Source organism: Stylophora pistillata, chromosome 3, assembly GCF_964205215.1.
Source record: "Stylophora pistillata chromosome 3, jaStyPist1.2, whole genome shotgun sequence".
NCBI classification, from domain to species: domain Eukaryota; kingdom Metazoa; phylum Cnidaria; class Anthozoa; order Scleractinia; family Pocilloporidae; genus Stylophora; species Stylophora pistillata.
In genome coordinates, this window is record NC_142521.1 from 43,509,757 (window position 1) to 43,524,224 (window position 14,468).

General features: G+C 39.4%; 1 protein-coding gene and 2 pseudogenes across 1 annotated transcript; 2 read left to right on the forward strand and 1 right to left on the reverse strand.

Annotated features, from left to right (window-relative positions):
• Nucleotides 1-1,582: 1,582 nt before the first annotated feature.
• Nucleotides 1,583-7,184, reverse strand: LOC148736242 (bile acid-CoA:amino acid N-acyltransferase-like; annotated as a pseudogene).
• A 55-nt stretch (nt 7,185-7,239) lies between these two features.
• On the forward strand, nt 7,240-10,647 carry LOC148736243 (uncharacterized). Its single transcript, XM_088751538.1, has 2 exons — nt 7,240-7,555; nt 10,255-10,647. Exons 1-2 carry the CDS (start codon nt 7,453-7,455, stop codon nt 10,596-10,598), a joined length of 447 nt encoding a protein of 148 aa, XP_088607664.1. The 5' UTR covers nt 7,240-7,452; the 3' UTR covers nt 10,599-10,647.
• A 1,169-nt stretch (nt 10,648-11,816) lies between these two features.
• LOC148736244 (uncharacterized) lies at nt 11,817-13,770 on the forward strand (annotated as a pseudogene).
• The last annotated feature ends 698 nt before the right edge of the window (nt 13,771-14,468 follow it).

Here is a 14,468-nt window from a genome sequence, read left to right on the forward strand (position 1 = left end):
TTGTCTTGAGATTGTAAAATACACTCAATAATTCAGGTCTTTTGCTGCTAGAGAGTTTAATAAACTAGCCATTTTTTTATTAAAAAATTTAATTTGCTTTGCTCCGGTGTGTAATTCATCGCAGAAAGGCATGAGGGGCGTTGCCCACAGAAAAAAATGTATGCAAATTTGGCTGATCCCATTGTTTACCGAAAGTACACGAAATATTTGTTCCGCCGGATAAACTTGTATTTGATGTATTTGCTGCTGATAGAGCTTGCTTGGAGTTGACAGCGGTACTACCTTCCAGAGTTAGGACATACTAATACTACATTTGGTAGCGCGTTTGTAAATTGGAATGCTAGCAGTTCTGGGCCTAGCTGGGCAAAGTAACTACGGGTAACGTTATCTAGCGAATAAGTGTTAGCAAAACGTACTGCGCTATCCACTAGATCAGACAGAAGTTTGTCCAGTGGATAGCTTTATCCAACCTTCAAACAACCGCGGCCTGATGAAAAACTTCACTGTGTTTGATTCGTTTCTACTCAGCTCGTGAGTGGGCGTAGTTCCAAAAATCTTGTAATCTGACTGGTTCCTAGAGCAGGTGGCATTCGACTTTCCAGCCTGCTCATAGCTGGCAGTAACCGTTGCGTAATCACTTACATCATTTGCTTTGGCACAATTTCTGTTTATTCTATATGCATATGCTGTTTTGACGGCTTCCCAATTTAGCGGCTCTTTCGAGCATTTGTCACTGATTGAAATGATAAAATGCTCTCTTATCAATCATACATATCAAAATGTTTTTCAAAGTTTTCAGGATGTGCAGATCAAACCTATTTAGATATTTCTGCAAGGACGTGCTGGAGATGCAACTGTGACGAGCTGGAGACGCAACTGTAAATTATTTTGACATGTTTGTCATCTTTTATAGTGTCACAGTCCTTCTATCCTGAGACCTACTGGGCGTAATTCGCTGAATTAAACGGCAAAATGCTCTCTCTTTCCGAAATAAGAACATTAAAAAGACCTTCAAATTTTAATGATGCGCCGATCACACCTTTGAAGACACTTCTACAAGTAACAGCTTTGTTTTTCCACGCGCCACCCTAAAATGATTGAGATGCTTATTGCCATCTGTAGTTTTCCAAAATAAACAAAAAGTAGCACAAGAAAACAGTGTGATCACTTAATGCTAATTCCGAGTAACATTCGAAGCGATCCGATTAATCGTCACGAAGCGTTCAACGGCCGCAGATGTTGTGAAACAAACAGGAGCCAAGAGAGAGGAAAATCAGTTATAACTCAGACAACATTATGGCTTCGCTTTCACAGGAGCCGAAACAGTAGCCATAAAAAAAAAATAACAACATAATTTTAGCGATATGCGCTAGCTTCCAGTCATTTCCTAGCAAACTACTTACTTTGTAAATCCCTTGACTTTTGCCTCACGTAGTTTCCAGTCTTTCTCTACCGGGGTCAATTTTAAGAAGGCTTCGAAAATAGAGCTAAATTTTTGTGGTCATAAATATGCTTACTTTGTCTTCTCAATCTCCTCTCATAGACAAGATAACTAAGATAAATGTATTACTACTTGAATCATTGCAGAAGCCTTACACTAGAGGTACGAGTTGTTGGAGACAGCGGCCAAGTGTTCGAGTCGCACGCTCACTTCATCGTTGATAAACGTGGCCGAATTGATGTTTGTCGTGACCCTTCTGTGGGTTGGATCTTACAGCGGTGTTTCAGCCATGGGACTATTATGGAGCATCAAAAGAGCACCAGGGCAGAGAAAAGCAATTCAACTGATGAAATCTTATGCCAGTAAACCTTACAATGTCGTCCTAAACTGACGGTCATATAAATCCGCAGGAATCAAACTATTAGCAGCCTTAACTTTGCCAAGGGAAACCTTTGAGAAAGGGTACATGGCAGATAAAGTGAACAGAATTCAAGTGAGAGAAAGTAACATTCGTGCAACTCTTTTTCTTCCTCCAGGCCACGGACCCTTTTCCGATAAGTAGCGAATTACTGATATCATAAAAACAAACAAACAAAAAAAAAAACAGAAAACTATAGACTGTTTTGTCAAGCAACACAGTTTTACTTTTCCCTTGCGTGACGACATCGAACAAAGGAAGTTACTCAAATATTATGTGAATATTCTTGAAAAGAAGCTGAGTAGAATTCAAATCATTATGATTCAGTAAAGCAGCACCGGCTGATGGCGTGTACTTCGGTCCGACCGAGTATCCTAATCTTCAGGGTCATGTTTCTTCTCTAGAATGATACCTAACTGAGGAAACATCGGTTATAAAAGTATGTTGAAACATAAATGTCTACACAACGATAATTTTACTCTGATTAATGTATTTATCTATAACATATTGATAAGACATTCCCATGTAAAAGAGTTGCGACAAGTGCGATTTATTTCCTCGCTTTTTTTTTCTGTTTTGTTATTACCGAGGTTTACGCGTGGAAATATCTGTGAGAGTTGCCAAACAGGAGAAGAAACAAGCATGATTGAAATTTTACGCGTAGGACTATTTATAAAACTTCCCAAATACATAGTGAATATTCATGCATTCTTAATCCTCACTCCCTTTGTCTTGCTGAAGATGTTTTCGCAGAAAGTGTAAGATCTTTGGCTAAGAGTCCTCTTGTGCTCTGGCATGTGCACAGTCTCCCCTCCCCACGCTAGCTAGGTAAGCGTCACCACACCATTCTTTAGTCGATTCACCGTGTTGAAAGAGGAATCACAAAGGGGAGAGTAAGGTGGCTCGATGAGATGTCCAGCTTGGGGATAACGCAGGCTAGTGCACATTAAGTGTTCTTTTCCATTCTTCTTCAAGCGATCAACAATAAACTTTACTGTAAAGTCGGTGGGGATGTTCAAGTCGTCAGTTCCAGAAACCAGCATCACTGGGCAATTAATGTTCTCAACTGGTGTTATTGCTGAGTAATTAGAGACTGTTGGATTCGTGTTGTCGATGCCAGTTGGTGGAGCAAAACGCCAGATGCTTCCCTTCTCTGGAGACAACACTTTGCTATTGTTGAGGGGGATCATGTCAGAGACTCCCCCTTTGTATTGGAAAGGGTGAAGATAGGCGATTACCAGAGGTGAAATAGCAACAATGGCCTTTATTGCTGCGATTTGATAGCTTGCCATCAACAGCGCAATCCATGACCCATAGAAAATGGTATGCATGCCTATACCATGTGGAAGGACTTTAGGGTGACTTACAAGCCAGTTAGCAGCTTCTTCAAAGTAATCCAGTTTATTGAAGATAAACTGCACCAACAATGTTTGGGAGATCAGAAACATCTTGAAATGTCTCTATACAAACCCGGGTTTCCGCTTCTGTAATGGGGATATTTATGTAGACATTCCTCAGGTTGAAAAGGGCCTCCACAACGTTTTGGACTGCTTCTAGAACAGTCGCTCTTCCAACATTGAAATTTGGCCCAATTCTTTCATAACTGTTCCCGAGCGCCAGAGGATACAAACCAAGTGCGAGTACTTTTTCTGGAGCGATGCAGTCACGCAATCTTGTATTTTCGCGTGTTACGGCAGGTCGCAAGACATTCAACAACATATCAAAGGTACGACGATTCATTCACAGTTGTTTGCGGAAATACTCTTCGGGAATTCTTCGGTCATTGAAGTGGATCTCGAACCAAGACTGGTTTGGTCTTGGAAGTTTCCAAAAGTAGGGGATGTGTCAACGTGCCCGGCGTCTCTGTCTTCTACAGTGTTCAACCATTAAAAGGGCTGCTTGGTTTAAAAGAAATTGATGCCGTAAAAACAAGCACATCATAAGCAGCGTTTCTTCTGCGATCTGGGCGAGATTTAGAAGCACGAAACATGCGACTAGTAAGAGAATTTGAATGCGATCCATTATCCCGCCAAAATGTTCGATGTTTTGGCGCGTGCAAAATTAAAAGTTTAAATTATAATCATTGCTGTTAAGGTGTTGACAGAATTTGCCAGCTTTGAAAATTTGAATGCGGACACCGCATACAAGACAAAAATTTGTCCTGACAAAATTTGTCCTTCGATTTTGTCGGAACAATTCTAGTTTTGTCCGCTAGTGCGGATAGGCCCTTTAATGGTTTCTTAAACTTCTGAAAAACCTTATTTATAGTAACCGATTACATCATGAGATAGAATAAATATATGAAGTTCATATATTTTGAACTGCGGTATTAGATACGTATGATGCACGATCCTCGCAGTAGATAGCGCTATTTATGCAATAGCGAAAATCAGACCTGAAAAAAATCAGGCCTGTACGGGACTCGAACCACTGACCTCTGCGATACTAGTGCAGCGCTCTACCAATTGAGCGAACAAGCCAACTGGGAGCAGGCCGTTAAGTTGGTTCGTAATAAACCCGTGAAAGTGATAAATGAGATAGAATAAATATATGAAGTTCATATATTTTGAACTGCGGTATTAGATACGTATGATGCACGATCCTCGCAGTAGATAGCGCTATTTATGCAATAGCGAAAATCAGACCTGAAAAAAATCAGGCCTGTACGGGACTCGAACCACTGACCTCTGCGATACTAGTGCAGCGCTCTACCAATTGAGCTAACAAGCCAACTGGGAGCAGGCCGTTAAGTTGGTTCGTAATAAACCCGTGAAAGTGATAAATGAGATAGAATAAATATATGAATAAATATATCTCATTTATCACTTTCACGGGTTTAATATGGAGAAGTCTCAAGCAGAACTTATAAAAATAGCGATGCGGTAAATCAATGTTCTTTTATGTTCCCTTGATTTCTGGTTACTTCGTTACAGCTTTCATTCGGAGTAAACTGCCGACTACGGCTTGCTGGTCTCGGGAGAAAGAGAAAGGTGTGAAGCCAATTCAACCTGCTGTATGTCGAATGCGATTCCGGTACCACAGGTAAATTATACCCAGTATTAATTCTTCGCCCCTTGAGGCGTTAAATTTGATCGTTGAGTCAAAATCTCTGCCCCTTGAGGTAGATTATTGGACCATTGAGTAACATTTGCCGGTTGAGGCGAAAGAAAACTTGTAATCATAGATTCAAAATGTGGATTGCTCGGTAAAGCTAACCATTCAACAAAATGTGGATCGTTCCTCGAAACTAACCATTCAACTGTAAACTCAAATCACTGTTTGCGGGAAAGATTTTCATAGACCCCCATACATTAATTATACATTCCATTTCATAAAGACAAAATATAAAGGTTTCTTCGCAACTCTCTATGCAAAATTAATGTCTGGGGTTATATGGAAATCTTGCCCTGTTTGGGCTTTGAGACAAATTCTTAGACGAATTCACTCATTGAGAACATCCATTCGACCGTTTAGTCCAATTGTTTTAAACCTTTGAGTAAAAAGAAAACTTCTCGAGCACAACATGAAGTTGTCGTTTGCTCAATGACGTTAAAGATTCTTCAAATTGTGTTGGTCTTGCCGAAAGGTGTTTGGCGAGCTTTGAAGGACAAAAGCTTGATTGTGATATTTACAACATAAAATATGGAGAGCGCCGACAAGGGTTGATCAATACGAATAACACCCTTTATCCTTGTCTTTCCTTTTGTTCAACATTGATGAATACTTTCACAACTTACAAGCAATTACAAAATGGAAAAGCTACACCAACCCCTATTATACCGTTTATTTCAAATCGTATTATCAGTATTTTCTTCAAGCTCTGGCGCCAGCACCCACTTTCACATGGAAACTTCTAGTTATAAACTATTACCAGAGGCTACGGCGCATCTAAACAATAAACACTAGTGTTAATGGAGATTTTTTTCTGTCTTACGTCTTTCACCCTAGAGGGTTTATTCTTATTTTTACTTCAATAGTAACCCCTGCATTGCATCAATAGTTTTAAGGATACCCCATTTTTATATGCTACATTAACTATCCTTGCCAACAGAATGCCAAAGCCGATCAGACAACGCAATTTCAAATGATGTGCAAACAACATGGCGAAATGGGAAATGAGCCATGATGTAAAGGTCTCGTTTCTTTTCATTGATTTTTCCTTAAACTGTTTTCGTTACGTAACTTCGTGTTTCCTGTTATTGCATAATGCGAAATTAGCCCTAAGTCTGTGCTACTCAGTTTGAGCGAGAGAGAGAATTTCTCTTCTGAGGGCTAAGCCTGGACTTGCAAAGAGAATAAAAATGAGCCTTCCTAGGAGACTGAAACAACTAAGATAGTCTAGGAATATCCTCATTAATGAAAATTTTTCAAACTATTGAAAAAAACATCTTACATCGCTTTATTCTTTCAAGATCAGCTGTTAGACAAACGTTTGCAGCGCACAATGAATGAAATTAATCTCTGCTGATTTGTTGAAATAGCAGAGCACAGAATATTTTAAAAATTTCAACCTGAAGGATTACACAGATGCGATCAGTTAAAAAATTGATTCGCGGTAAAAACCCTAACGATTTGCGTCTAACACCGTAGTCACATTTAAGAGATCACGACATATGCGTACACCTGTAAAACTACAAAACGGATTGCGGTTGCTATTCAATCAATTCCTTTTGAATTCTAATCGATAAAACACTATTCTAGTCTTGACCAATCGAGTTTTTCTTAGATAAACGTCAAACTTTCGCTACTCACCGGGAAAAGGTCCATCACCTGGTGGAAGAAAAAGAGTCCCGCGGATTCTTTCTTCTTTCACAGGAATTCTTTTCACTGCATTCGCCATGTACCCCTTCTCAAACGTTTTACTTGATAAAGGCTGCGAAGAGCTTGATTCCTGCGGGTCTATGTGACCATCAAAACAGTTCAGAGCGACATTATAAGGTTTAGTGACATCAGATTTCATCAGTCGAATTCCTTTTCTCTGACCCGGTGCAGGTATCATGCTCCATAACAGTCCCATGGCTGAGACTCCACTGTAAGATCCACCCACAGACGGATCACGACAAACATCAACCTGGCCATGTTTATCAGCGATGGAGTGAGCGTGCGACTCAAACACTTGCCCGCTGTCTCCAACAACTCGTGCCCCTAGTGTAATCTTCTGCAGTGATTTGAGTCGAAATACTTTTATCTTGGTTATTTTGTCGATGAGTGAGAATTTCGGCCACAAGGTAAGCATCTTCTTTGAAATTAAGGACAGAATTGCTGGAGATGCTCCGAGTCCACGACCTTTGATTAAAATGATTTCTCTTACATCCTTCTTGTTTACATTATCCAATTTGGCTTTTCGGCATGATTCATTAACACGCAGTGATGTGTTTTCAAGCAATTGGCCAGAATTAGACTGCGAATAATCAGTCTCAACATCCAATTCACATCGAATTGATTCTGTCAGAAGCTTCCAGGTGATCTGTGACGTCATTGCCATCAACCAACGCGTGCATCAAGTTAATCTGTTTTTATGGCAGCCGGTCGGCGTGATGCGAGGTCGATGTCGCTAACTACTTTCGCACTTTAACAAGTGAGAAGACTTGTCATGAGCAGTTTGAACAATGCAGCTACTGCCGTGAGAAACTCCGTGTCTGCGTGGTTAAATACTTTGACAGCTTTTCGCGATGAACATTGCAGACAATCCAAACGTAAGCTCGATGTACTCATGCATTGTATGAAGTTTGCTTTTTTATTTCTTACTTCTGCTTACTTATGTACTGGATCGGGCATTCGCTTTATCAACAGTAAATGTTATTCGTATTAAAGCTGCCTTGTTTCTGGGAATGGTGTGTTTGTGTTGATTTTATTTTTTATATGTGCTGATTTTAAAGAAGTTTTGATCGAGCCTTCGTTGCTCTCTCGAAGTCAGTTCCATTATCGCGGGCTTTTTGACGCGGCGATATTCAGCATTTAAAGTACTTTTAAATATGTATTGTTTCTTTTGCCGGCTAATTGTTTTTATTGTGATTTTTATTGTTTGTTTGGATGTCTTATCGAGCAAAGGAAAATGTGCTTCATGCCGAGTCAGTAATTCGACTTAATTGCCTATTTTAAAATTGTGCTAAGTTTTAGAAAAACAAAAAGAATTTAAACGAACATCTTCGTCTTTATCCGGAGGACAAACTGGATGGCTTGTCAACCTCTCGGAAACGGGTTTCATCAAGACAATGCACAGAAGACTTTCTAGACGACGAGAGTAATCCTTATTCCAGGAAGCAAAGGGCAAGTGAACCCCTGAACTGTCTGAACGATGAAGAACTTGTGGATTTAGTTTTACCAAAGATTGCAAAAATTGTGTCACCAGTGGACTTTTTACTGCAAGGAACTGATGGAAATCATGATTTTCACAGCAAATTATGCAAGTTCAGAGATGAACTTTTCCTGCGCTACCCAAAACTTTAAGCAGTTTTGTCCAGAGCCCTCACCAAACACTGGCTTCTATAACCAGAGGCAAGTGTTCACTGAAATAGTTCAAAAGAACAAACATAATTCTTGCAACTGGCTCCTTGAAATTGACAATAGACCACTTTCATAAATGGCTGCTGGATTGGTATTCTTTTGTTTAAATTTAAATTAGCCCTTCTGGCCTCGCTAGAGATAATGTATTCTTTTGAATTTTGTACTGGAGAATGAGGCCAGAAGGGCTAATTTAAATTTAAACTAAAGAATATTAATCCAGCAGCCATTTATGAAAGAGGTCTATGGTTTTCTTTTCAAGGATGTCGTTATGCCTTGTGTTTTTAAAAACCAGCACTCTGCATTTTTAGAATTTTCTTGTGGAATTATTGGGTCCCTTGCGATTGGACGAAAGGAAACACAAGATGCACTAAGAAACACGTGGGCAAAAAATTGGAAGTGGCCATTGGCATCAATCCAATTTTAAGTAAAGATGAGATTTTTGGTAATCTGAATGACACCTGCCAATTACTGAAACAAATTGGTCTAGAATTTAATGAATTTGGAGAAGTGGTTGTAGGCCATGTTGACATTGAAAAGTACATTTCATTGTTTCTTGCCCAACCTGGAACTCAGAGTGTAATAAATACACCCAACAATTATCTGATTCTAATGGATTACAAAGATGGTTTTCCATGGCTTAAATGGTCTCATCATTTTACTGCAGAAACCAGTGTAAGAGTGAAACTAGTTGAGCCTTACAATTTACTTAGCACAGTTTTGACTGTTGCCCTTTGGTTGGGGAATGATGACTATGAGACAACAAAAAAGTGGTCATGCTGTTTATAATCAGCTTCAAGAGCTAAAAACAATTAAACATCCACTGACTAGGCAAGAAATAAAAATTATTAGTCTAAGACACACTTGTGGGGATGGTGAGGAAAGGAGGTTATCTACTGGCAGTTCATCTGCCAGATCTAGTTATCCAATCCCAGAAGCCCCAGAGCCAACTGGGTGACATGAAGATCATCTGTCCAGAACCAGTTTGGACAGTGTTAGATGCAGAGAGTTGCCAAAAAAAATTTGAGAATGAACTATGTAGAAAAGCCCCCACTAAAGAAAAGCGCATAGAGTTTGCAAAACAAAATCTTGGCAACACTGGGCATACAAATTTGAATGGTACAGCCTTTTCGGAGTACTACCCTGGTACTGCTCACCTTGGGTTTCGGTCACCTGAAACACTATGTTTGCGAATTGCGAAAATTGCAGCAGGTAAAATGTGCCTTTTTCAAACTATAGTGTTTACATCAACAGTGATTGTATTGTGCAAGAAAATATCTATATTTCATCCACAGAAAGTTTTTTTGGTTTAACACACTTAGGCACAGGGAAGTTGTCTCTAGCTTTACTTTCCTTGCAACAATAGAGGTAGGGGTCTGTAGGGTGATTATGGATATTTCTACAAAATGTGTAGCTCCGTAAAATTTGATATCTCCCCTATGAAAGGGATTTTTTATAACACCGCCCCCCACCCTCCAGAAATTATGAAAAATCTCCAAAAATTTCTTTTATAGGTTTTGGTATTTGAGAATGAGACCCCCAGGAATTTTCATTTGCCTTCTGTGGAGGGGGGGGGGGTGAATGGCTTGTTACTGGAACTACACAATAAGAATAACAAAAACAAAATGTGTACAGCAACATGTTCAAAAATTATCAAAGTCCTTTTAAAATTAGGAAATAACATGTATGCCTATCACAAGTTTGCACCCTTTCAATAAAATTCCTGTAAAATTATAATCTATATTTTACATAAATTGGGTATAGTATACAACCCAACTGATACTGTATACCACAATGATATCTGGAATTTTTACAGTTTAAAAAAGTAGTTGTGTGCTACACAACTCTGCAAGTCTGTTCATTTCATTTCTGTTCATCTTTATGACTGAAGATTCCTTGAGTCTAGATGTCATGTCATTACCGAAGTTGGAGAGGAAGGTTCGAAGGCAGAGTTGTATTATTGAAGCAGAAGTCAACCAGAAATCGAGTGGCAAATGGACGGAGGAATGTATCCTGGCAAGTGAAAAACCACCATACCGGATTACGGTGGGACTGATGCGTCAAAATGAGCCAAAATTGAGCCAGTTGAAAGAGCTGCTACAAAAAATTCCATCCTTGACGCGAGCAGCTGATGGAGGCCTTCAGGCAACTTACCAACCAAGCTCAAACGTCCATGGAAATCCCGAGGAAAGGTATCCGATCTTGAAAGATCCGACTCTCGTCAGAGCCGGGTAGTTCGCTTGTGTACGTCTCTTAAGCACATTAACATCGCAAAATAAAACTGGGTACGTCGTCAAAATGTACTCCCAGATGGAAATGAAATTTTTAAAACAGTCTTCTGCGGGAAAGAATCGAGCGCTGAGTCGAGAATACTATCCCAGCATTGGACTCACAGAAGCCATCCAAGTAAGTAAAATTTTCCTCTTTCAGAACAATAGCTGTCTTTCAGAACATTTCTTTGTCGCAAACTTTTCTCCATGTTGTACGGCCGGCCACCATGCTTCTAAGACAGATTGGTGCTCGCGTTGGTTTATGAGATACGGCATTAAAATTTCTTTCCCCAGGCCCCCGAAATGACGTCACAGATAACCTGGTTGATTTCTAGTTCACTTGGACTTTTGAGTTTGGATCAAAACCCATTTACAAGATGACTTACTCTCTCTCATACTCTTCACAAAACACAGGAATTGAACAACTGAACATAGATTTGATTTGAGTGCGACTTAGACTTATTTTGGCCCGAGCCGCTGAGCGAGAGTTAAATAACTCCGAGGAGGGCTCAAAACGAATTTTTGCCCAATGACACAAACTGTATTACTATTATAATCAGCTTGAAGGGCGCTAGGAAAATAAAAACAGAAAAATGACAATAAAACTGCCAAGTAAATCATATCTTTTCGCCCGCCAAATTCTCAATTTTAACACGCAAAAGGCACCCCAAAACTGTGCATGGAAAATGTTGAAAATCACGTTTTCAATTTCATATTAAGATATTGTGGGAAATTGTGTCTTTATTCTTTGTGAATAAGCCTTCATAAACGTTTATTATAACTAGATAACCACATGACGTCAATGAGCGTTAAAAATGAAAATTAAACATCTAAAAAAAGAAACTCCTAAAATTCATGCAACCTAAGATCATTTCCGTCTCACGTTTTATCCCAGCTGGTTTATTCTTGTCTAACATCTTCAATAATAGCTCTTGTATTACTTTTATAGTTTTTAACAATGGATAATCTTTTAAAAGACATTCACTTGTACCGTCGGTAACTGGAGGTTTCGCCCCGTTGCAAGTTCGCCCCCTCCACCTTTGCGAGTAGGCCCCTTTTTCTGTCGAAATCGTGAATTTTTTTTCTCTGAGTCAAATACTTGACGAGTGCATGCACGCTAAGTCGTCATGGAACGACACACGAGTGCGAGAATTGAATTATGAATTACCTACGTTTGGATAGGATGCATGCTGGTCGAAACATGATTTCCACAGGAAATGATTACGTTCTGTGGTAAGGAAACGAGTCCAAAGATTTGGGGACGAACTGGCTCAGGTGGGGACGAACTGGTGCCGGTAGAGGTAAATTTTTTTTAACGCTAGAAGGCGAGAAACCTCCTCACTTGCGGAGTCCAAGTGCCTGCTTGATAGGAGAGAAGCTGCAGAGCTAGACCAAAATTCCTTTAATGGGTAATTTCCACTGAAATTGGGGTTGTATCCTTGACCAGAGGGTGAAAAACATTGACAGTTTCACGGCAAAGTATGTGGACACTTTCAAAGGGGACCTCCGGTGCAAATATGAACTTTTTTCATGTAAAAGGTCTAATTCTTTCCTGGTAATTTCTTGTAGTTGTTAGTGAAATTGAGTAAGAGACTTCAGAATTGCTATGTTGAAGTGAGCTTAAAATTCGATTAGAAATCCGCCATAACGAGTACCAAGTAAGCACCACATTATATCTTCTTTGTCTCCCGAATCTTGCTCGAATTCCAATGATTTTCAATAAAATACAGTGGGAAGGTGTGGGATACAGCCGTATCAGGTAGAACTGCGTGTAGAAACTGTTCCATCTGATGAAGCTCGAAGCGCTCGAAGCTCTTCGGAAAAAGACGAGGATGTGGAGATCGAGGAAAAAGAGCGAAAGCCACACTTGCAAAATTCAGACTTGTAGGTAACGAAGTCCTGTATGTTTCTGGCTGAAATAATATTTTTCGTTAACCGTCGATTTCCGTCGTCTCAACAATTAAAGTTTACGTAGCATCTCCTTCGTGTGTGAATGTTCATTTCAGTGCTTGTTGCAATTGTGCCATCTGCTCGGTTATTTCAGTTGCTCGAGCAAGGTTAAGACTACTTTAAATCATCACTTGATTTAATAAATAAAATCGATCTGAACGCGTATTGTGGTTATTTATTTTTATGCAATGTTGTGTTAAGAAACAGAACTTGAAAGAGAATAAATTAAAATTGTGTAAACACGGCTTGTGAAGAACGATACCACCCTTCTCAATTTCAGACCTTCCGCAGTGCTGTCTCTCTGCTTATAAGCTTACGCTCTTTTTTAAATGAGAATATTGTTTTGCGGCCGAGGCTGAATATTCTTATTTTTCAGCCGATTTCAGGCTGGAATATTCGTGCGAATATTCTTAGATTGTAGCGCGTAATTAATGTGATATTTCTGTTTTGGGATGTGCTTAAAACCATGATGCACACTTATTGCAGAAATTTTGTTAGCAACAAACGTACGGCTAGCCCTGTCCTTGTTGCATTTTGGCCAGTCAGTGGAGAAGGGTAGAATTTTATACGGTTTGGTTAAAAAGATATATTAAACTTAATTGTATAGTACTTACAAATTTTCAGCACAAAAATATATATTTTTCAAAATCTCAAATTCAGGTTTATTCTCTAGAAGATGTACAATTATGTATTCTGATAAAAAAGAAAGAGTGTATTTACAAAACTTTACCGATAGTAAGGCAGTTCTATTTACCCTATCACAAAATAGGTGCGCATATGGCAATTTTCAGGTCTTGGGAAGAGTGGAAGTCTGCACATGCTGCTAAGAAACTGAGGCAGTTCAAAAAAAAAATATTGAACCTGTTACCAATGGTGAATGCGACGAGCGGCCACAATGCATCACACTGCACCCTGGATTTTATGCAGTTTGCATCGATAGAGGAGTGTTGCAGGTAGCCTGGTACCAGTACAAGCCGCAGTATAAAGCTGCCTATCACGGACGGGAAGACAAACTTTTCTGGAACATAGCATACACTCAGCTTACCCGGTGGTGTTGAAGTATATCGGGGAAAAAAATTCGAGTTGTGCTTCCCGCCTGTGTAGTTATGTGTATCTGGAAATTTTATCCTCCTCTAGGACCAGAGGAAGAATTTGTATTTGAGTGGTTTCATTATGCAGATGCGTGACTGTTTACTGACCCTAGTCATCAATATCAATTCTGATTAGTCTTGGTGGTATAAATGGTGAGCATGTATTATACATAGCTAGGAATCGCATTTCATTGTAACCTCGTGTGTCGTATCGTTGGGTTCGCTCCCTCTGTGAATTATCGTATTCCCCATCCCTTCCCTCCCTTGGTAGTTGTATTTGTCCCAAATGGAAAATATATGTAGCTGCTCATCGATGGCCCACATACTTACGATTGTTGTCTTTATTGCGGGATTAAAAATTCAAAACATAGTATTTCTGATTTGTGCCCATGTACATGTACCTTAAATGGGTTATAACTAGTCAAACCTATCACACTCAATATTTTGACTAAATGATTTTTTCCTTTTATATGCTGCAAATGTTTTCCTAGCTGAAGCCCCAGTGTATTTATATTTTTTTTTTTGTTGAACAATAGAGAGTATTAAGAGGACATTTCTGCCACAAGTCATTTTTACACTCACAGTTGTTGGACTTAGACTAGCATTTTTGCTCATCAAGGAATGATGAGATTGCAGTGGTGAAAGTGTGATCAAAAATTATTGTGCCTACAGTCACCTTCATCTTCTAATCAATGTCAATCTGTTTCATTGTCTTTTGTCGGGTATGCTGTAAATCAAGAGAGATAGTTTCTTAGTTGTGGTATCGCATGATTATCTGTTAAATCTTGAACGGC

Excerpts from the sequence above, each read along its gene's own strand:
- LOC148736243 (XM_088751538.1), top strand. The coding sequence starts at position 7,453 with ATGAGCAGTTTGAACAATGCAGCTACTGCCGTGAGAAACTCCGTGTCT. Across the intron at positions 7,556-10,254 it reads ACATTGCAGACAATCCAAAC|ATTCCTTGAGTCTAGATGTC; the intron begins GTAAGCTCGATG and ends TTATGACTGAAG.